This window comes from Microcaecilia unicolor, chromosome 12 (genome assembly GCF_901765095.1).
Source record: "Microcaecilia unicolor chromosome 12, aMicUni1.1, whole genome shotgun sequence".
Classification (NCBI taxonomy): domain Eukaryota; kingdom Metazoa; phylum Chordata; class Amphibia; order Gymnophiona; family Siphonopidae; genus Microcaecilia; species Microcaecilia unicolor.
In genome coordinates this window covers 85565756-85588815 of record NC_044042.1, presented here as the reverse complement: position 1 = coordinate 85588815, position 23060 = coordinate 85565756, and the positions used below count along the sequence as shown (strand labels likewise).

The window sequence follows — 23060 nt, the reverse complement described above, 5'->3', positions numbered from 1 at the left end:
GATATTCTCTTTAATTTAATGCTTATTGCTTAATTAATTTGTCCTGTGAATCTGTATTGTGGTGCACTTCTCTGTCTTCTAGCCCTGCCCCCTTCCCAAAAAGACAAAAACAACAACAAAAAATAATACCCCCTTTCCTTTCCTGCCTAGCTCTGATAGAGGATAGGCTTTTCTAACTGCTTCTGGTCCTATAGCATTCTAACTTTGTGGAAAGGTTCTGCCAGTCATAGGCAAAACCAAAAACTTAGTCGCCCAACTGGTTATAAATTTGTATTTTACATTGATGAAACTGCTATAATTATTGGGAATATTTAGATTTATTTACTAAGGGAAAGTTTTATATTCTAGTGGAATTTGAAAGTTAAATCAACTGAAAATTCTTTGATCAGACTGTATCAGTTCTGGTCATACCTACAGAACTTTTTTTGATACAGCACTTGGCTGACTCACTGGGACTTATAGTCCCCCCCCCTCCCCCCCAGGGTTTTCCAGTCATATATAGACAATCCAATACTCATTTTCTCCTTCAGTCACACACAGGCAACCTTGCAGACTGTTAACCCCATCATAGTATACCTGTTCATACCCATTTCAATCAATCAGAATGGCTTTTATTCTCTGTAATAATTGTGGTGCTTTAGTTTCAAGGCCAATCATCTGGAGACTTAAGGCTTGTCCTATCTGTCTTCAGCTTGCTAATTTAAAACAGGAGCTCAGATGAAGTTCAATGTTGACAAGAGCACAGTGATGTATGTGGGTAAGAGGAACCCGAATTACAGCTATGTCATGCAAGGTTCCGCGTTAAGAGTCACAGACCTAGAAAGGGATCTGGGAGATATCATGGATAAGACGTTTAAAACTTCTGCTCAGTGTGCTGCGGCGGCTAAGAAAGCGCACAGAATGTTGGGTATTATTAGGAAAGGGATGGAAAACAAACACAAGGATGTTATAATGCCATTGTATCACTCCATGGTAACATAGTAACATAGTAGATGACGGCAGAAAAAGACCTGCACGGTCCATCCAGTCTGCCCAACAAGACAAAACTCATGTGTATACCTTACCTTGATTTGTACCTGTCTTTTTCAGGGCACAGACCGTATAAGTCTGCCCAGCACTATCCCCTCCTCCCAACCACCAGCCCCGCCTCCCATCACCGGCTCTGGCACAGACCGTATAAGCCTGCCCACCACTATCCTCGCCTCCCAACCACCAACCCCTCTTCCCCCCTCCGGCTCCGCCACCCAATTTCGGCTAAGCTTCTGAGGATCCATTCCTTCTGCACAGGATTCCTTTATGTATATCCCACGCATGTTTGAATTCCGTTACTGTTTTCATTTCCACCACCTCCCGCGGGAGAGCATTCCAAGCATCCACCACTCTGTCTGTGAAAAAATACTTCCTGACATCTTTTTTGAGTCTGCCCCCCTTCAATCTCATTTCATGTCCTCTTGTTCTACCGCCTTCCCGTCTCCGGAAAAGATTTGTTTGCGGATTAATTAAACCTCTGTCTTGGTCATCTTGAGGTGAACACACAGCGCTGGACTCTTAACACAGCTGCTGTAGGGGACGTGGAAGCCGGTCTATGGCAAAAACCGCAGCAGGGACTCCACCTGGTGTGCGCGCATGCCAAGAGTCAATGCTAAACAAATGCAGCAAGGCCATTGTCAATACCATCGAATGTAGCAATGTTGAATCCATACCGAAGCCAACATTAGTCAAACAATATGGAATATTGATATACATGTGACTAATTAATGTAGGTTTAACCCTTGTGTTAAAATTAGAGACCATTATTAAATATGCTGTATACTGAAAGGTGGATTATAAATTATAATAAATGAAAATTAAACTTGCTAATTTTGCTTTGAGCTGATTAAGGAAGTATAGTTTTGGAAAACCATTCCTCAGGGTCTTAGAAACAAGCTCACCGTACTAGATGAAAATCTCTTTCCCTTTTAGTAATTTGCTCTGAAGATGGGGGAGAATGGTGGGAGTACATGGTAAAAGCATTTATTCCTTGGTGAGTGCATTATCCCACCCCAACCCAACACAGGGAAGCCTCTCTCTCCTTCTCCATTCTTTCTTTCCCCCAGATACAATCCTCATTGTGCTCATCTGCAGCCCTCTCAATCTGACTTGTCCCTCCTCTCTTCCTCCTTCCTACCCCTTCAGTCATCTTCCATGCTCCGACTGGGGCCAAAGATGCCCCCCCTCTCCCCCCAAGACCCCGATCAGGAAATTCCACCATTTGCTGCTCATGATCAGAGTCTTGGGGGGAGAGGAATGGTGCAACTGCACCTTGAATATTGTGTCCAATTTTGGTCGCTGCATCTCAAAAAAGATATAAAGGAATTGGAGAAGGTGCAGAGAAGGGTGATGAAAATGATAAAAGGGATGGAACGACTTCTCTATGAGGAAAGGCTGAGAAGGTTAGGGCTCTTCAGCTTGGAGAAAAGGCGGCTGAGGGGTGATATGATCGAAGTCTACAAGATAATGAGCAGAATAGAGTGGACAGATGTGAAGCATTTGTTTACACTTTCAAACAACAATAGAACCAGGGGACACAAGATGAAGCTAGAATATGGTTGATTTAAAACAAACAGGAGAAAGGTTTTCTTTACTCAGCGTGTAGTTGGACTCTGGAACTCGTTGCCGGAAAATGTAGTGGCAGCAGCTGGCCTTACAGAATTTAAAGGGAGTTTGGACAGATTCCTGAGGGAAAAGTCCATTGAACATTATTAAAAATTAATTTGGGGGGGAGGGGTTGGGTTTTGCCGGGTTCTTGAAGCCTGGATTGGCCGCTGTCGGAGACAGGATGCTGGGCTTGATGGACCATTGGTCTTTTCCCAGTATGGCGGTGCTTATGTTCTTATGTAGTAATGTAGTAAAGTAAAGCAGGAATTGGATGCACTTAAAGCAGCTTCTATGACTGCACAGAATCATACCAACTTCTCACCACTGCCTCAAAGGATAAAACCACCTAAGAATAAATGGTTCACGGTAGGCTCAGGCAGACTACGTTATGTGGCACAGAAGCATCCGCTCTCACAAGTGTTGCTCCTACATAATTCTTTTGCTCCATTCCAGCATGGTGATGTCCCTGAAAATAAAACTGAGGTGGAAGAAAAAGCAATGAAGGTGGAACAAAAAGATATGATGGTGCCCAAAGAGAAAAGACAACCCCAAATCACTAATGTTGAAACTCATACCAGGAAACTGTTGCTACTAGGGGATTCCATTATCAGAGGCATTAACTTTGAAGCGCAGTTCAAGGGGCCATGCAAAGTGAAATGCCTTCCAGGCTCTTCAGCTACCAGGAGTAAGCAAATAATCTCTATAATCAGAGAAGAAACTAAGGAATCAAACACTGATGTTGTTATCCACCTGGGAACAAATTACTTGTCCAGTAATACCCCACTTGCTATGCAGGGAGCTTTTCAGGAGCTGGGAGAGGGGTCAAAACCTTTGATACAAACAATAGCTTTCTCTGAGGTACTACCTACCTTTGGAAAGGGAGAGAAAAGATTGCAAAGTATTGAGAATTTCAATAGCTGGCTGAAAGCATGGTGTCACCAAGAAGAATTTAGGTACATAGGAGGATGGGGCAATACATGGAAAAACAAAAGACTATACTGTAACGATGGGCTGCATCTCACTTTGGTAGGAAAAAAAATCCTTGGGGAGAAATTCAGACAATATATTTCTAGGCGTTTAAACTAGAAGATGGGGGTGGCATATGGAGGCAGGTCACTTCAAGTGGTCACCCCCAGCTAAAACTAAAGACAAGATGCAACAGTAGAAAAGAAAGCAACGAAAACAACAATGTTAGCAAATCACTTCTTACCAACACAGCAGGAAGCGAACTAAACAAAAAACTAAACAGAAGATAAAAATTCCACTGAAATGTAGATGGAAAGGGATGACCACAAATGCTCACAGTCTAAGCAATAAAGTTCAAGCCCTGATGTTGGAGGCAGACTTAGACGTTGTTGCAATCATGGAAACATGGCTCAATGGTTCCCATGAATGGGATGCAAACAAACCAGGCTATAATCTATTTAGGAAGGAAAGAGATGGTCGTAAAGGTGGACGAGTAGCTCTATATGTGAGAAATGATATCGCAGCAACTGAAATGACAGGGGCCTGGGGAAAGGAAGAAGCGATATGGATCACCTTAAAAAGAGATGATAGAACCTCTGTCCACGTGGGTGTTTTCTACAGACCTCTGACACAATTGGAGGAACTAGATAAAGAACTGATCACAGATATTCAAACGTTGAGAAAGAAGAGAGAGGTGCTGTTGCTGGGAGATTTCAATCTGCCAGATGTAGATTGGAAAGTTCCATCTGCGGAATCGGAAAGAAGTAGAGAGATCGTGGATGCTTTTCAAAGTGCTCTGCTCAAACAAATGGTGACAGAACCCACGAGGGAGGGAACGACACTGGATTTTGTGCTCACAAATGGGGATAGTGTGTCAAATGTCCAAGTGGGTGCCCACCTGGGCAGCAGTGACCATCAAACAGTTTGGTTTGATATGACAGCTGGAGGGTGGCCACTCAAAACTCAGTCCTGGATTTCAAGCATGCTGACTTTAGTAAAATGGAGGAATACCTGAGGAAGGAGCTGATGAGCTGGGAGGAAGAACGAGAAGTGGAAGGACAATGGTCCAGGCTAAAAGAAGCTATAAATATGGCCATAGACCTTTATGTAAGGAGTGTAAACAAAAGCAAGAGAAAAAGGAAACCGATATGGTTCTCCAAGCAAGTGGCTGAGAAAATAAAGGCTAAAGAGTTGGCGTTCATGAAATACAGAAAAACTCAAGAAGAGGAACACGGAGAGGAATACCGGATGAAACTGAAAGAAGCCAAGAGAGAGATATGTCTGGCGAAAGCGCAAGCGGAAGAACAAATGGCTAGAAATGTAAGGAGGGGTGACAAAAATTTCTTCAGGTATATTAGTGAAGGAGGAAGACTAAAAGGGGAATTGTGAGACTGAAAGTTGCTGTGAACTGTTATTTAGATAATGATGAAGAAAAAGTAAATTTGCTAAACAGATACTTTTGTTCTGTTTTCAAAGAAGAAAATCCTGGAGACGGACCACGATTGACTGGCAAAAGTACATATGAGAATGGAGTGGATATAGCACCGTTCACGGAAGAGAGTGTGTATGAACAACTTGAAAATCTAAAGGTGGACAAAGCCATGGGACCGGACGGGATCCATCCCAGGATATTGAGGGAGCTCAGAGAGGTTCTGGCGTGTCCTCTTAAAGATTTGTTTAATAAATCCTTGGAAACGAGAGAGGTTCCGTGGGATTGGAGAAGAGCAGATGTGGTTCCTCTTCACAAAAGTGGTGATAGGGAAGAAGCTGGAAACTACAGGCTGGTAAGCCTCATTTTGGTTATTGGAAAAGTAATGGAAGCGATGCTGAAGGAAAGGATAGTGAATTTCCTGGAAGCCAATAAGTTGCAAGATCCGAGACAACATGGTTTTACCAAAGGTGAATCGTGCCAAGCAAATCTCATTAAATTCTTTGACTGGGTGACCGGAGAATTGAATCATGGACATGCTATAGACATAATCTACTTAGATTTCAGCAAAGCTTTTGACACGGTTCCCCACAGGAGACTCTTGATTAAACTTGACAGGCTGAAGATAGGACCCGATGTGGTGAACTGGATTAGGAACTGGTTGACGGACAGACGCCAGAGGGTGGTGGTTAATGGAATTCGCTCGGATGAGGGAAAGGTGAGTAGTGGAGTGCCTCAGTGATCGGTGCTGGGGCTGATTCTGTTCAATATATTTGTGAGTGACATTGCCGAAGGGTTAGAAGGTAAAGTTTGCCTTTTTGCAGATGTTACCAAGATTTGTAACAGAGTGGACACCCAAGAAGGAGTGGAAAACATGAAAAAAGCTCTGCAGAAGCTAGAAGAATGATCTAAGGTTTGCCAATTAAAGTTCAATGCGAAGAAATGCAAAGTGATGCACTTAGGGAGTAGAAATCCATGCAAGACGTATGTGTTAGGCGGTGAGAGTCTGATATGTACAGACGGGGAGAGGGATCTTGGGGTGATAGTATCTGAGGATCTGAAGGCGACGAAATAGTGTGACAAGGCGGTGGCCGTAGCCAGAAGGTTGCTAGGCTGTATAGAGAGAGGTGTGACCAGCAGAAGAAAGGAGGTGTTGATGCCCCTGTATAAGTTGTTGGTGAGGCCCCACCTGGAGTATTGTATTCAGTTTTGGGGGCTGTATCTTGCTAAGGATGTAAAAAGAATTGAAGCGGTGCAAAGAAAAGCTACGAGAATGGTATGGGATTTGCGTTACAAGATGTATGAGGAGAGATTTGCTAACCTGAACATGTATACCCTGGAGGAAAGGAGAAACAGGGGTGATATGATACAGACGTTCAAATATTTGAAAGGTATTAATCTGCAAACGAACCTTTTCCAGAGATGGGAAGGCAGTAGAACTAGAGGACATGAAATGAGATTGAAGGGGGGCAGACTCAAGAAAATGTCAGGAAGTATTTTTTCACGAAGAGAGTGGTGGATACTTGGAATGCCCTCCCGCGGGAGGTGGTGGAGATGAAAACGGTAATGGAATTCAAAAATGCTTGGGATAAACATAAAGGAATCTTGTTCAGAAGGAATGGATCCTCAGAAGCTTAGCGGAGATTGGGTGGCAGCGCTGGTGGTGGGAGGCGGGGCTAGTGCTGGGCAGACTTCTACGATCTGTGCTCTGAAAATGTCAGATAGAAATTCAACAAAAGGAGTAAGTGCCTGGGTTTGAGGTTTTTCCTCCTATAAACATATGACTTGACACTACACTATTTATAGAGTAGAGGTCATTGGGTTTGATTTGAGATAGAAATCAAGGTCAGGTATACACATAAAGTAGCACGTATGAGTTTATCTTGTTGGGCAGACTAGATGGACCATACAGGTTCTTCTCTGCCATCATATACTATGTTACTATGAATATGTAATCTGGATATACCAGAATCAAGGCCTATTGGCAGCCCTCAAGGACCAGAGTTTGAGGTTTTTGCTCAATGGGTTTCCTTCTCACTACTCCCTAATGGAGAAGTTCTGAAGTTTTGTCATTCATTCTTCATGAGCCGCACACTCTTTTGTATTCCTTGCAAGCATGCATACTCACCTCCTTGTCTGACTTCTCGCCGGTAATGTCCAACTTTGCTCTTTTTTTTCACTCTGGATTTCTGCCCTGATGGGCTGTGTGGATATTCTCTTTCTACAGACCATGCCTGTCCTGAAGACCCAAGAGAGTTAGGCGAGCAAAACACAAGATAAATGAACTCAGCAGTCTTTAAGAGTAAGGTTATCACAACATATTTCATGAGGAGAAATATGGTACTTCTGTTTTCCCTTTGTATTAGCTCTCGCATGCTCAGGACTGAATTTGGGATAGGCAAGAAAGGCATGTGTCTAGGGAGCCAAATTTTGATAGAGATGGGCAGTAGAAGTTTCCTGTTGCTGGCAGACAAAAATGGTCAGCACAGTACTGTGAGTCTATGGAAAAAGGTCGAGGCAGCCATACTGGAGTCAGCCGCAGCCATAGGCAGGAGAAGATCAGCATCACTCGTGCCCTAATGGACTTCACTAGACCACCAGGGAGAGACTGGAGGGCTGTCTTGGGTCGTAGGGGAGGGGGGGCACGGGATGACACTTGGATTGGGCAAGTGGGGGTAGAGCCAGAAAATTATGACACATAACAAAAATTTTCTGGCTGCCCATCCCTAAATTTCGAATGCATTGAAAATGTAGGAATATCCCTGGTCCTTCCATATGGGTGCTGCAGTCTTAAATCTAGCCCTGAATGTGCTGCAGCCATAACAGAGCCCATCAGTGTTTACTATTTTTAAATAGCATTTTAGCAGTTAACAGTAGGAGAAAGTTTTTTAAGAAGAATCACAAGACCAAAAGTAGGCTAGCTTAGCTTATGCTTGATATACTGCCATTACTGCACATATATACAAATACACATCTGCCTGATATTCAGCACTGGCAACCATCAGGTGAAGTAAAGGGCTGGTGGCTCTCTCTCTTTAGTGCTGCTGAAGTATACGCTAAGGAGCTCATTTTCAAAGCAAATGGATGTCTCAAAATACCCCCCAAAAAGTCCATCTGCTAAAAATGTCCAAATTGCGATTTTCAAAAGGCAGAATTTGAATGTCCTACAGTTCATCTAAATAGCAAGGGTGTGTGTTGTGGTTGGGACTTAAACAAATAAGTCTTTAATTGGAACCAGAACAACAGCCTTTAATTGGAATTGGAACAATAAAAAGTCCTTGGCTTTCCCTCTACCTTATAAATAAATTATTAAAACAGTTTGCCTATGTTAACCTCTCCCTTAGCCTTGAAAGCCCTTATTTTCCTCAGGACTCCTTCCAAACTTACCCCACAAGCTTGAGGCTCTTTGGGGCAGGCACAATTCCCAATCTTCTTTCCTCAACAATGACAACTTTTAATATGATACCAGCTGGCCTACATCTTGCATTTGGGGTGGGGTTAGTGTAAGCCCCTTGCAGTACCTTTGAAGATTTCATTTTGAAATCTCTGTATGTACTTAGAACAAAGTACTATGGCAGCAGCCTGTTGCCAGATTTTGAAAGGACAATTCCATGGGAAATTTGCCTCAAAAAAATGGCTCACAGGACTATGGATATAAAGTCCTCAAAAGAACTGAAAATGCCCCTCTAATGGTGACAAAGGACAGTAGCTGATGTGATGATGGATAGTTTGTGGTGGCTCAACTGCTGTGGATGTGGTCTGTAGTGCAAGGTCAGCAATGAAGGTCAAGATGTAGGGGTGGACCAAGAAGTCTCGCCAGCCAAAGGTTGACTGAAGTGATTTTATTTGCACCAAATGTGTGTATGACCCGAAATGGGACTGTGTTTCGACGGCTTTACCATCTGCCTCAGGGGTCAAAATACTACATACAAAATAAAAACATAAGACAATGTTAAAAACAAAAATAAAACATGTAAATATAACATGTGGTAACCATAGTAATAAAGGTTACAAAAATTAATATTTACAGTAGTAAAACCAATGTAAAAATGTAAAAATATATATATAATGGCCAACAACAAAACGTGAACAATATAAAATAAACTCAGATAGCAACTGGTGAGCAATATAAGGATGAAAACGTAATAACAGAAGAAATATAAATGAATAATAGTAATCATGAATGAGTATAACAGAACTGACCTGACCTTCTAAGAAGTATCACAATGAATGGGTGCAAAAATAAAACAGAAATCAGAATATCTAAAGAAAAGGAACAAATGGTAAAATTACAAAAAAGGAAGAACATTGGAAAACATGAATGTAATAATAAAGATAAAAAATGCTCAGAAATGACATAATAGAAGAGAAATCAAGTAAAATCAACACTCAGAAGTACTCTTTGGTTATAAAACATAAATAACATTTAAGCGACTTATGAGACAGTAGATAATATATAACAAAACAGTCTAAACATAGATGGTCTAAAAAGAACCAAAATCACATGACAAACATCGAGGTTAAACTTGATATAAAAACGGACATCATGCAGTGTGCAACAAACGGTGTAAACAAAAAAGGGAGAAGAGAGGGAGAAAAAATTAAAAACTGATGTCATGTGTGAAAACCAATGGTGAGACAAAAAACAAAATCAAAGGATATGGAATAAATACAAAAGGGGTGTGGAATATATAAATTATGGGGAGTACATGTGGACTGAAAAAATGGAGCATGAAAACATATGTGGCAGAAGTCGAAGATGTGGTGGAATCAAAAAATGGTGAGGCTGATAAAATAAAAACTGCGGTGTAAGCATACAAAAAAAAAAATAAAAGTGAAAACTAAGAAGGAAGCTAAAAATGAAATTAAAGGTGGGAGCAAACTGGGGGCGCTGTAATCGTGGTGAACCACACAGACGCCGCTGTCATCAAATAAATAAATAAACCAAAATTAAGAAATGTACATAAAGGGAACCAAAGTAATAAATGGGAATTAAAACATGATGAAGAAAAGACCTGTGCAAAGTAATATAACCACAAAATAAAGTAGTGATAATCTGTTACTACAAGTAAAAAAGTAGGAACAAAAAAACAGAAATCAGAAGTGTATCTCTATGGCCGTAGTAGTAAAAGAGCCAAAGCAGTAAAAGTAGTAACTAAAAAAAACATATGTATTATAAAATAAAAAAAACAGCTTTAAGACAGCCATTTAGCGCTAAAAGTGGTAAAGTAACAAATTAAATAAACCTGAAATCTATGGTAAAAAGGGGTAATAATGCCTTACCCTGGTGGTGCAGAGTAATCACAATGGACGCTACAGAAAGCACGGCAAAAATGAAAAAGCGTGAGAGCACGCTAAACACATATAAATCAGAAAAAAATGAATATTCATCATAATTGCATACACATAACGCACTGAATGACAAAAAGTAGATGACAGTAAATGAAAGACAAACCACATCTAAAAATGGCAAAGAGAATGAAAAAGTGGACATAATTGGGCTCATTTTCGAAAGAGGACACCCATCTTTTGACATAAATTGGAAGATGGACGTCCTTCTCACAGGCTCGTCCAAATCAGTATAATCGAAAGTCGATTTTGGACGTCCCTAACTGCTTTCCATCACAGGGATGGCCAAAGTTTAAGGGGGCATGTCGGAGGCGTAGCAAAGGCGGGACTTGGGCGTGCCTAACACTAGGACGTCCTCAACCCATAATCGAAAGAAACAAGGAAGTCCCTGACGAACACTTGGACGACTTCACCTGGTTGTGTTTTTCTTACGACCAAGGCCCAAAAAGGTGCCCAAACTGACCAGATAACCACCAGAGAGAACCGAGGATGATCTCCCCTTACTCCCCAAGTTGTCACTAAGCCCCTCCCATCCTCAAAAACACATCTTTAAAAATATTGATTGCCAGCCTCAGATGTCATACTCAGGTCCATCACAGCAGTATGCAGGTACCTGGACCAGTTTTAGTGGGTGCAATACACTTCAGGCAGGCGGACCTAGGCCCATCCCCCCCTACCTGTTATGTTTGTGGAGGAAACAGGGAGCCCTCCAAAACCCACTGTACCCACATCTAGGTGCCCCCCTTCACCCATAAGGGCTATTGTAGTGGTGGTACCTAACTGCTTTCCATCGCAGGGACGGCCAAAGTTCAAGGGGGAATGTCGAGGCATAGCGAAGACAGGACTTGGGTGTGCCTAACACTAGGACGTCCTCGACCCATATTCGAAAGAAACAAGGACGTCCCTGACGAACACTTGGACGACTTTACCTGGTTGTGTTTTTCTTACGACCAAGGCACAAAAAGGTGCCCAAATTGACCAGATGATCACCGGAATCGGGGATGACCTCCCCTTACTCCCCCAGTGGTCACTAACCCCCTCTCACCCTCAAAAAACATCTTTAAAAATATTGATTGCTAGCCTCTGATGTCATACTCAGCTCTATCACAGCAGTATGCAGGTCCCTGGAGCAGTTTTAGTGGGTGCAGTGCACTTCAGGCAGGCGGACCCAGCCCCATCCGCCCCCCTACCTGTTACGTTTGAGGAGGAAACAGCGAGCCCTCCAACACCCACCAGAAACCTACTGTACCCACATCTATGTGCTCCCCTTCACCCATAAGGGCTATGGTAGTGGTGTACAGTTGTGGGTAGTGGGTTTGGGGGGGGGGCTCAGCACACACGATTAGGGAGCTATGTACCTGGGAGCAATTTATGAAGTCCACTGCAGTGCCCCCTAAGGTGCTCAGTTGGTGTCCTAGCATGTCAGGGGGACCAGCGCACTAGAAATGCTGGCTCCTCCCACGACCAAATGGCTTGCATTTAGTAGTTTCTGAGATGGATGACCTTGGTTTTGATTATCAACGAAAATCAGAAACGACCAAGTCTAGGGACGACCAAATTTAAGGATTTGGACGTCCCTGACCGAATTATCAAAACAAAAGAATGACATCCATCTTGTTTCGAAAATATAGGTTTCCCACCCCTAGATCGGGACATTCTGCGAGGACGTCCCTTTCGATTATGCCCCTCCACTTATCAGAAAACATGGCATAGAAACAAAAATCAAAAAAGTCAAAAAAATGTGTGAAATAAAATGTGGAAAAATGGTAATGCCTTACCATGGTAATATAATATGGTTGCAATGGGCGCTATAAAACGTTCGGCAAAAATGTTAAAGCGCAAAAGTATGCTAAGCATTGTAAATCAATTAGAAAAAATGAATATTAATCATAATTGCATATGCATGAAGGACTGAATAATAAAAAAGTGGATAACAGTAAAAAACAAACCGCGGTTTGAGGCTAATAAAATGAAAACTGCAGTGTAAACATATAAAAATAAATAAATAAATGAAAACTAAAAAGGAAGCTAAAAGTGAAAATAAAAGTGGGAGCAAAATGGGGGCGCTGTAGTGCAAGGTCTGCAGATTGTGGGAGTTCCTTAGGGATAATGTGAAGAAGAAGTATCTGCATGATGTGTAGGTGGGTTGATGTGATGTCAATCTGGAATTGATTTGTTCTGGGGTAGTGGATATACTCATAAAACAGTAACCAGTATGATTTTTTTTGATCAAGATTTGTATCTGTTAATTTTTTTTGGATGATTGTAGTGGATGTGGAGGAGCATTTTCAATATGATGGCTAAGTCCGACTTTGGACGTTTTACAAAAAAAAACATCCAAAATCTGAATAGCAAATAAGGTAATTTTTAAAAATGAAAAACATCTATCTTTTGTTTTCAAAAATAGTATGTTTTGTGATTTGAACGTTTTATTTTTTGGTCCATTTTCGAAAAAATAAAATGTCCAAGTGCAAAATGCACAACATCAAGTCATTGGGATGTAGGAGGACTCAGCATTTTTAGTAGACTGGTCTCCCTGACATCCCAGGAAAGCAATAGGGCACACTAGGGGGCATTGCAGTAGACTTCATAAAATGCTCCCAGGTACACATCTGACCATTGCTCCCTTACCTTGTCTCAGTGGCGTACCTTGGGTAGTTGACACCCGGGGCCGGTCATTTTTTAAACCCCCCCCCCCCCCCCCCCCCCCCCCCCAAATCCAGTACTAGGCATACCGAGAATACAAAACACTCAGGACCTATAGAGCAATTTTACCATACCATAAGCAGTAATTTGTACGAGTCACACAAGGAAAAGGAAAGCATCTTAAACACTACAGTGAGCACTAGAACATCAATTCACCTATTGTAAAACGAAAACAGACAGATTAGTACAGATCGTCGATCCTGCAGTCAATGCCAACCAAAAGCCATGTCTTTTTCACAAACACAGATACACCCTAATCCACTATAGAATAAGTAATCATAAACTTTCTATTTACACAAAAATTAAACTGAACCCCGATGCCAGATTCTGCATACAATGCAACACCACAGAAACAGAAAATGTCCCCTAGTACTGTGCAAAATATAAAGACGTATATAAAGATGTAAATTTGAAAAAACTAACAAATACCAATCACCACTTTACAAATTAACAAATAGAAATAAAACAAATACAGAAAATAAAATAATACCATTTTATTGGACTAATATATTTAAGCTTCCAGAGGCCAAAATCTCCTTCCTCAGGTCAGTACAGTATAGTGCTGTTACAGTATCCTATCCTGACCTGAGGAAGGGGGTTTTGTTCTCTGAAAATTAAGTCAAAATGTATTAAAATTAGTCCAATAAAAAGATTACCTTATTTACATGTTCTATTTATAAACAACAAAGCTACAATACTATATCCTAAAGCAAAATAATAAAAATATATATTTACAGTTTGTTGTCTCTGGTTTCTGCTTTCCTCATCTTCTTTTCACTGTCTTCCTTCCACCCAGGATCTGTCTTTGCTCTCTCTGCCATCCAGTGTCTGCCCTCTCTAATGTCCCTTCCATCCACTGTCTGCCCTCTCTCTCCCTTCCATCCACCATTTGCCCCAGTCTGCCCTCTTTCTCTCTCCCCCTTCCACCCACCATCTGCCCTTTCTCTCTGCCCCTTCAATCCGTCTGCCCTCCCTCTCCCATCCATCCAGGGTCTGCCCTCCCTCACGCTCCCCACTTCCATCCAGGGTCTGTCCCCTCTCTCTCTGCCCCCTCTTTTCAGCCCCCAGTTCCACCTGCCCCTAGTTCCAGCCCCAGCCCACATCTCTCACCTGCCCCCCCTTTTCAGCCCCACTATCCCACCAGTCCCTAGCCCTTTTCTCCCATCAGTCCTGAGCTTCAGCCCCCAGCCACTTCTCCCTGTCCCCTTTTCAGCCCCTAGTTTCAACCCCAGCCCTTTTCTCTCACCAGTCCTGAGCTTCAGCCCCAGCCAGTTCTCCCTGTCCCCTTTAAAGCCCCCAGTTTCAGCCCCTGCCCCATTTCAGCCCACAGTTCTAGCACTAGCCCCCTTATCCCAAATACCCTCCTTTTCAGCCCCCAGTTCCAGCCCCCTTCATCCACCACATGTTTGCATCCCCCCTTTTCAGCCCCAGACCCATTCTCCTACCTGCCCCAGGCATGGACCCATTCTCCCTCCTGCCCCCTTGTCAGACCCCAGTTCCAGCTTCAGACCCCTTCTCCCCTCTGAGCACCCCCACCCCTCCCCTCCCCTCCCTAATCCCCTTCTCCCCTGTGAGCACCCCTCTCAGCTCCCCCACCCCTCCCCAATTCTCTTCTCCCCTCTGAGAACCCCTCTGAGCTCCCCCATTCCTCCCCAGTTCCCTTCTCCCCTCTGAGAACCCCTCTGAGCTCCCCCACCCCTCCCCAATTCCCTTCTCCCCTCTGAGAACCCCTCTGAGCTCCCCCACCCCTCCCCAGTTCCCTTCTCCCCTCTGAGCTCCCCCACCCCTCCCCAGTTCCCTTCTCCCCTCTGAGCTCCCCCCACCCCTCCCCAATTCCCTTCTCCCCTCTGAGAACCCCTCTCAGCTCCCCCCACCCCTCCCCAATTCCCTTCTCCCCTCTGAGAACCCCTCTCAGCTCCCCCACCCCTCCCCAATTCCCTTCTCCCCTCTGAGAGATATGAGCACTCCCCTCCCCAGTCCCCTTCTCCCCTCTGAGCTCCCCCACCTCCTTCTACCATCTGAGCCCCCCCTCCGTGGAGAGCGACAGAGCCCTCTTCTCCTGCCATCACCCTGCCTTTTTTTTAAATCCATGCAGCGACGCAGGCAGCGCCTCGTGTCTGCCCTGCTGTGTGCTGTGAAAAAAGAAAATCGCTTCGCTGGCGTTGGGCCTTCTCTCGCTATGTCCCGCCCTTGAGGAAATAGGAAGTTACCTCAAAAGAGGGCGGGACATAGCGAGAGAAGGCCCGACACCAGCGAAGCGATTTTCTTTTTTCACAGCACACAGCAGGGCAGACACGAGGCACTGCGTCGCTTCATGGATTTAAAAAAAAAACGCAGGGTGGTGGCAGGAGACGACGGAGCACCCCCCCCACCTGCCAACACCCGGGGCGGACCGCCCCCACCCTTGGTACGCCACTGCCTTGTCTGCTGAGCCCTCCAAAACCTACTACCCCCCCTAACTACCATAACCCTTACAGGTGAAGGGGGCACCTATATGTGGGTACAGTGGGTTTCTGGTGAGTTTTGGAGGGCTCACAGTTTCCTCCACAAGTGTAACGGGTAGGGGGAGGTAGAAACCTGGGTTCATCTGTCTGCAGTGCACTGCACCCACCACTAGACTACTCCAGAGACCTACATGCTATTCTAATGGACCAGAGTATAACATTGGAGGCTGGCACAGAGGCTGGCAAGTAATGTTTTTCATCACATTTTTGGGGTGGGGTGGGGGTGGGAGGAGGTTAGTGACCACTGAGGGAATAAGGGGAGGTCATTCCTGATTCCCTCCAGTTGTCATCTGGTTATTTAGGGCACCTTTTTGTGCCTTATTTGTTATAAAAACAGGTCTAGCTCAAAACATCTTAGTTTTAGTCCTGGACAGTTTTGTTTTCTTCCATTATGGCTGAAAAACATCTAAGTCTCAGGAATGCCCAAGTCCCGCCCTGAACACGACACCCCCTTGAGATTTGGACGCACTTCTGATGGACTTCAAAGAAAAACATCTAAAAATAGGTTTTGAAAATACTGATTTGGATCTTTTTGTGACAAAAACATCCAAATGCTGCTTTATGCCACTTTTTAGACATTTTGAAAATGAGCCCATTACTCACCATTTGGAATAGGTATCTTGCTCAGACTGTATTTCTATGAGGTGGAGTTAGGTCCTGAAGGTAGCTAATGTTTTGAACACTCAGTGTAGGATCTGTTTCAGGTTGTGTTGTATGAATAGGTCCCAGGAGAGTTTATGTGTAATTTAATTAAATGTAGTTTCAGATAACCATTCAGGCTAGGTTTTGATTCAGATTGTGTCTGTATGATATGTAGCTGAATGTGTGCAAAGCTGATAACATACCTGTCCCAGAGGAGCTGATGTTCTCTGCATTCAGTGAAGGTGTTTGGCTCAGGTTGCTTCTGTACCCTAATCTGGGTGTGTGGCCTTCAGTTCCTTCCACAAGGACATTCAGATTAGGACTGGATTGTGTCAAAGGAGGACTTTCTGATCCAGTTAATAACACAGCTCCAGTTAGCAATTGCCTAAAAAATAAACAAACACAGTTTCATTGAACAACCACAAAGGAAAGCACTCCGACATCTGCTATTGATGAAGACAGCAGGGGCAGACTGACCATAAAGGCAAACAGGCACTGCCTGAGGGCCCAGGTTGTGGTAGGGGGCCCAGTACTTCCCTCCCACATGCCCGTTGTGTGATATCCTTCTCTCTCCTCTGGAACTGGGACGCCAGCGTCTCCTCCCCCTCCTGCGCTCCTGTCCCTGACCTCCCCCTCCCATTTGCAGGCGGGGGCACTGGCAGCTAAATTGCCCTTCTGCTGCTGATGCCGGAACTTTCCTCTGCCGCAGTCCGCCCCTTCTGATGTCACTTCCTTCTTCCACAAGCTTAGGCCGCAGCAGAGAAGTTCCAGTGTCAGTGGCAGACGGACGATTTAGCTGCCAGTGGCAGGGGAGAGGGAAGCAGGACCAGGGAGCCAATGGTCCTCATTGCCCGGGGGCCCAGACCACTCTCAGTCCACCCCTGCACTGCAGAGATCCTAGTGGGAGAGTGAGAAAAGGAGAAAGTGGTTTGGATGACATCACTAAAGTGATATTCCTGGTAGAGTGGAGTGAGGACTGACTCATGTGGATGAAGCTAGTGTAGTGAAAGTGATGGGAGGGTGATGAGAAACAGGACTAATGTGAATGGAGTCACTGTAGGTGATGCTGATAGAAGAGTGGGTGAAGAGGAACTAATGTGGAATGACATAATGTAATGAAACTGATCAGAGGGTATGAATTCAGTCACTGTAGAGATGCTAGTAGAAAGCAGAAGGACTGGTGTAAGTGGACTCAATATCATTTTTAAATCATCTTTTGGAGTGGAGGGACTAGCCTAATGGTTATCGCAGTGGCCTGAGAACCAGGAGAACTGCATCCAATTCCCACAGCAGTTCCTTGTGACTCTGGGCAAGTCGCTTAACCCTCCATTGCTCCATGTACAAACTAAGTACCTGTATATAATATGTAAACTGCTTTGATTGTAACTAGAAATGCAGTATATCAAATCCCATCCCCGTTCCCTTACCTTTTGAAGCACACAGAAGGAAAACAAGGGAAGACATTCTCCCAGTCCAATCTGGTGTCAGATCCTCCAAATGTTCCTTTATTTTTGGCACTATTTTCTGGGTTCCACTGGGACCCACTTGGTAATATTTTGGATTTTCTATGAATAGAATGGGTTCTTACAGAGCCACTATGGTACAAAGAGCTGTGACTTCTCTATTAATTTCCTATTGTCTCCTCTTCCCTAGTCCTGTATGACTTTTGCATAAAGGTGTTCTATCTCCTTATTTGCTTGGTTCCTTTCTTGAAGGATATTCTCAAGCATATATACTGTAACCTAGTTACTGACAGCAGACTAATCAGCCCATGCAGTCCTCTCAATTATTTCTGTCTTTTCCTCACACTATTGTTCAATAAGACCCTGTTTTAATACTTTTATACTGACCATTGTACTTAAGCAGGGGCGTAGCCAGACTTCGGCAGGGGGGGGTCCAGAGCCAGAGGTGAGGGGGCACATTTTAGCCCCCCCCCCGGTGCTGCCAACCCCCCCCCCCCACCACCAACAACTTCGACCCCCCCCCCCGCCGACGACCCTCTTGACCCCCCTCCCTCCACCAACCCTCCCCCATTGCCGTCGCCACAGTCGCCTACCTTTGCTGGTGGGGGACCCCAACCCCCGCCAGCCGAGGTCCTCTTCTTCCGGCGCAAGGTTTCGTTCTGTTTCTGTGGGTCTCACGTCCTGCATGTACAATGTGCAGGATGTCAGACTCACAGAAACAGAACGAAGCCTTGCACCTGAAGAAGAGGACCTCGGCTAGCGGGGGTTGGGGTCCCCCGCCAGCAAAGGTAGCTGATGGCGGCAGCGGGGGAGGGTTGGCGGCGGGAGGGGGGGTTGAGAGGGTCATCGGCAGGGGGGTCTAGGGCCAAATCTATGGGGGACCAGGCCCCCATGGCCCCACGTAGCTATGCCACTGTACTTAAGTATTATAACGAAGTAACTGTACTTCTTTACTACCCAATCCTGGTATTAGCTATGTGTGTATGTGCAACTGGAGATGGAGAAGAAAGGCAGCTTGAAATGAGCAACCAACGCTAGGTTTCAGTGTACTAATGTTTCTGTGCTGTAGTTTCTAAAACTGCCTTTCCCATAGAAATGTATTGGGTCATTTGGGGGTGGGGGGCACTTTTGTTATTTGGAACCTTCAGTCAGTCTGCCTTTGTCCAACCTGATGTCTTTTCCAAGGTTTTTGTTTTTCTTTACTCCGTGCAAAATTTGGTTCCATTCATTTCAGTTTTCAGAGAGTTTCTCCCCCCTCCCCCCACCACACAGATGAAAATTTTTTCCAACATTCCACTGATTGAAAAGAATAAAAGTATTAGATAAGCAGCTGTCACGGCCATAGCCATGCCCACTCCCGCCTCGCCCCGGCTTACCTTGTTGCTGACGGGAGGTGTCGGGCCAGCCTCTGCGGTCTCTTCGGTGTCTAGCTCCCAGAGATGGCGGGCCACTCGCACTGCAGCTCCCAGTATGCCAGAGCACTCCTGCTGCGCCTTTAGGTTGCTCCCTCCAGACCCCCTACTTTGGGTGCGCATCAAGGCCTGTTTTAAAGAACCAGCAGCAGGGAGACCTGGACGTCTGCAGAAAGCATCACTTCATGTTTGGGGGAGGGGGATATAAGGAAGCTCCTGCCTCCATACCAGTGCCTTTGAAACAGGTTGCCTAGTGGTTCCTATTGTGTGTTGCAGCTTGTACTGTTTCCTGCCTGGTTCCAGCCCTGACTCTTCTCCTAACTCCTGCTTGACTCTTGTCTTCAGCTCCAGCTGAGCCTTCAGTTCTAGCCTTGCCTCCAGTCCAGTCCTGCCTTGCCTCCGTCCTGACTCCAGCCTTGTCTCAAGTCCTGACCTGCTTTATCTCTCTCCAGACTCCAGCCTTGCTCCTCCTGGTCCTGACTCTTGCCGAGTCCCCAGTATTCCATTCCCGCCTTGTCTTCAGTTCTTGCCTTGTCATCGGGCTTCAGTTCCAGCCAAATCTTCAGTTCCCATCTTGTCTTCAGCTTCAAGATCCAGCCTTGCCTTCTGCTCCAGCTTGTTTTGACCCTGGTCAGCCAACAGTGCCCTGTTCTGTCTGTTCTGTGCCTAGCTCAGGTGACTTGTCTGCTGCCAGTTGGGGCCTAGCTAACCCTCGGGTTAGCTGGGTAGGGTCAACTTGGCTGCGTCCCAAGGGCCCTTCCTCCTGAGTCATGGCAGAAACACAATGATCTCTTGTAGCAAGAGCATGAATAACAAAAACATGGGGTAATCTGCACAGAGCAGCACTTAAACCCCAGTAATATCCCTCAACAGCAAGAAAGCTTTGATATACTTTGTATGTAATAATAGTTATAACAAAAAAAGGCAGGTACTACTTTGAAAGACTGTGTAAGGAGCATAGGGGAAGGAAGAGTGGGTCAGTTTCCATGTTAGAATTTTTGTATGCATCCAGCTAAAGCGAACAGATAGCAGCTGGGTAGACTAGATGGGCCATTATAGACCATCTGCATATTCCTCCCAGCATTCTCCAGGGTGACTCCCACTCAGGCCTCTGTTCTTGCTGTCACACATTCCTTCTATCTTGTTTTAAGACTTGGATTTTCACTAAAGATTCTGCTTTAGTTGCTGCCTTCTATCATGGACATTACCTTCTTGTAGGTTTCAACCTCTTCTTCCACCTCATTCTCACTCCTTTTCTTCCTTTAAAGTCCATGCCATCCATCTATTCACTACCTCTCCAGCTAGCTATCATTTATTGACCCCCTGATAAGTCTCTCCCTTCCTTTCTCACTGATTTTTGACTCCTGGCTTGCCTTTTTTCTTGAAACATCTTCCTATTCTCTCATTCTTGGGGACTTTAAACATTCATGCTGATGACCTCTCTGACCCTTATGCCTCAAAGTTTCTTCTTTTAACCTCCTCATTCAATCCAGGGGTGTAGCCAGACTTCAGCGGGAGGGGGGTGCAAAGCCCGAGATGAGGGGGCACATTTTAGCCCCCCACCACCATTGCCGACACCCCCCCCCCCCCGCTGCTGCCACCACCACCACCAACAACTTTGACCCCCCCTGCCGACGACCTTCTCGACCCCCTCTCCCGTTGCCACCCGCCACCGCCGTCACCTACCTTTGCTGGCAGGGGACCCCAACCCCCACCAGCCGAGGTCCTCTTCTTCCTTCGTTCTGTTTCTGTGAGTCTGACGAGGATGTCAGACTCAGAAACAGAACAAAGGAAGAAGAGGACCTCGGCTGGTGGGGGTTGGGGTTCCATGCCAGTAAAGGTAGGTGACGCCGACAGCGGGTTGGCAGCGGGGGGGGGGGGGCAAAAGGGTCATCGGCAGGGGGGTCCAGGGCCAAATCTACAGGGGCCCAGGCCCCCGTGGCCCCACATAGCTACGCCACTGATTCAGTCACCAGCTATGCTATACTATCCCTACTACCTAGCATGGCACCTGTCTCAATCTTGTCTTTTCCTCCAACTGCTCAGTACTTTCCCTCTCTGCCCTTTATCTGATAACTTTCATACTTCATCAATCTCCCCCTTAGTCTTGTCCAATCACTAGCAACACATTTAGGAATCTTTGGGCTATTGAACCTGCACTCTCTCCACCACTATTTCATCTCTCCTCTCATTCACTATGTTATCCAAATCTTTCAGAGGCAGTTTCTTCCTATAACATTATAGTCTCCTTTAATTTGGACACTCTCACTCTTCATTTTCCCTATTCTGTTAGGTGTATCAAACCTCAGCATTGGCTGACCTCTGCTACCTATGTTCCTGTGCCCACTCTGAAATACTCCTTTTTTCCAAAATCCTGTGTCCATACTATCATCATACATTTCCAAATTCTTGCTGACCTCCTTCCAGTCTGCTTTTCTCCATGCCAAACAAGAGTACTCTATCCATTTGACAAATTCTCCTGCCTTTAACCATTTCTTGGCCACATTGAACTCTCTCCTCAAAGTGCATCCATCTCCAACCTTCCCCCCTTCACTTTCTGGCCAGACTATGGCAAAGTACTTCAATGACAAGGTTCACAAGGTTAATCTTGAGTTCTCCACCAGGTCATCTCTATCTTCCCTTCCCGCATTTCACTCTCACATCCTTTCTTCAACCCCTACCACCATGTCTTCCTTTTGTGAAATCACAGAGGAGGAACCCACATATGTTCTCTCCTTCTCTAAACTCATTTCCTGTTCTTCTGATCCCATTCTCAACCATCTACTCAGCTCTACCTCCCCTACTGTCACTCATTCTCAACCATCTACTCAGCTCTACCTCCCCTACTGTCCCCCCTTCAATCTGTCATATTTTCATTCTATCAATTTCCACTGGAGCTGTTCCTGATTACTTCAAACATGCTGTGATTACACCATTCCTCAAAAAAATCTTCACTGGGCCCTACCTGCTTTTCCATGTATTGTCCCATCTCCCTCCTCCCTGTTGAATCAAAGATACTTCAACATGATGTTCACCACTGCTATCTTGACTTTATTTCATCTGAAGCTATTCTTGGTCCAGTACAATCTGGTTTTCACCCTCTATAATCTACAGAAACAGTCTTTGACAAAGTCTGCAATGACCTGTTCTGGCCAGATCCAAGAGCCTTTACTCAGTCCTCATCTTTCTCGACCTATCTGCTGCTAATGACACTGTTAATCACTATGTACTCCTTGATACACTGTCCTCACTTTGGTTTTGGGGCTCTGTGCTATTATATTTTTCTTCTTTTCTCTAGACAAAAAGAAGAGGAACACCTCTGCAAATATGTAAAGGAACAGCACCAGCAGGGATAGTCTAAGGAGTAAGGAACACCCAGAGAAATCATGCATCCAATTTTATTGAAGAAGAACCTGAGTTGGCCAAGTTTCAGCTACTGCCTGTATCAGAGGTCTAAAAACATATACATAAATTACATACAAAAGAATACAATTAGAAATTATAAAAACGTTTTGAAAAAAATCAGTTAACCATTAAAATCACAAATCAAGGGAGACAATGATCATGCAGTGCTAGGTAAGATACTCCTAAGAACAAACATAATACACCAATTAAAGACAATCCAAAAATACACAAGTACATATTGTAACAACCAGAGGAGTGACTTCCAGAGTAGGGAGTGCACTACTTCACCCCAAACACAGGACAAAAGGCAAGAAAGATCAGAATACTTGCCTTGCCCTCAGGTAAAGATTCTGGGGCAGCAAATCATAGCTGTCAGTCTTCTAGAAGGGGGTGGAGTTCAGATGAGTCCTAGTTTTTCTGGGTTACCAAGCAAAATGTTCTAGAACCAAAGTGAGCCTGAAAGGTGGAGGGACACCCATATGCACCTGGGGGAAAAGCCTTCACCCAGGGAAAGGAGGGCAGTCTGGAGACAGTTTCCCTGAACACT

At 44.9% G+C, this 23060-nt stretch overlaps 1 protein-coding gene across 1 annotated transcript in view; it reads right to left on the bottom strand.

Annotated features, from left to right (window-relative positions):
• The window catches only part of LOC115481707 (roundabout homolog 3-like), a 163295-nt gene that overhangs the window by 13595 nt on the left and 126640 nt on the right, over positions 1–23060 (bottom strand). Inside the window, exons 13-14 of the mRNA XM_030221044.1 lie at positions 16437–16618; positions 7161–7271 (exon numbers count right to left, since the gene is read on the bottom strand). Coding sequence (XP_030076904.1) covers positions 7161–7271; positions 16437–16618 — 293 coding nt within the window. The remainder of the gene's footprint in view (positions 1–7160; positions 7272–16436; positions 16619–23060) is intronic.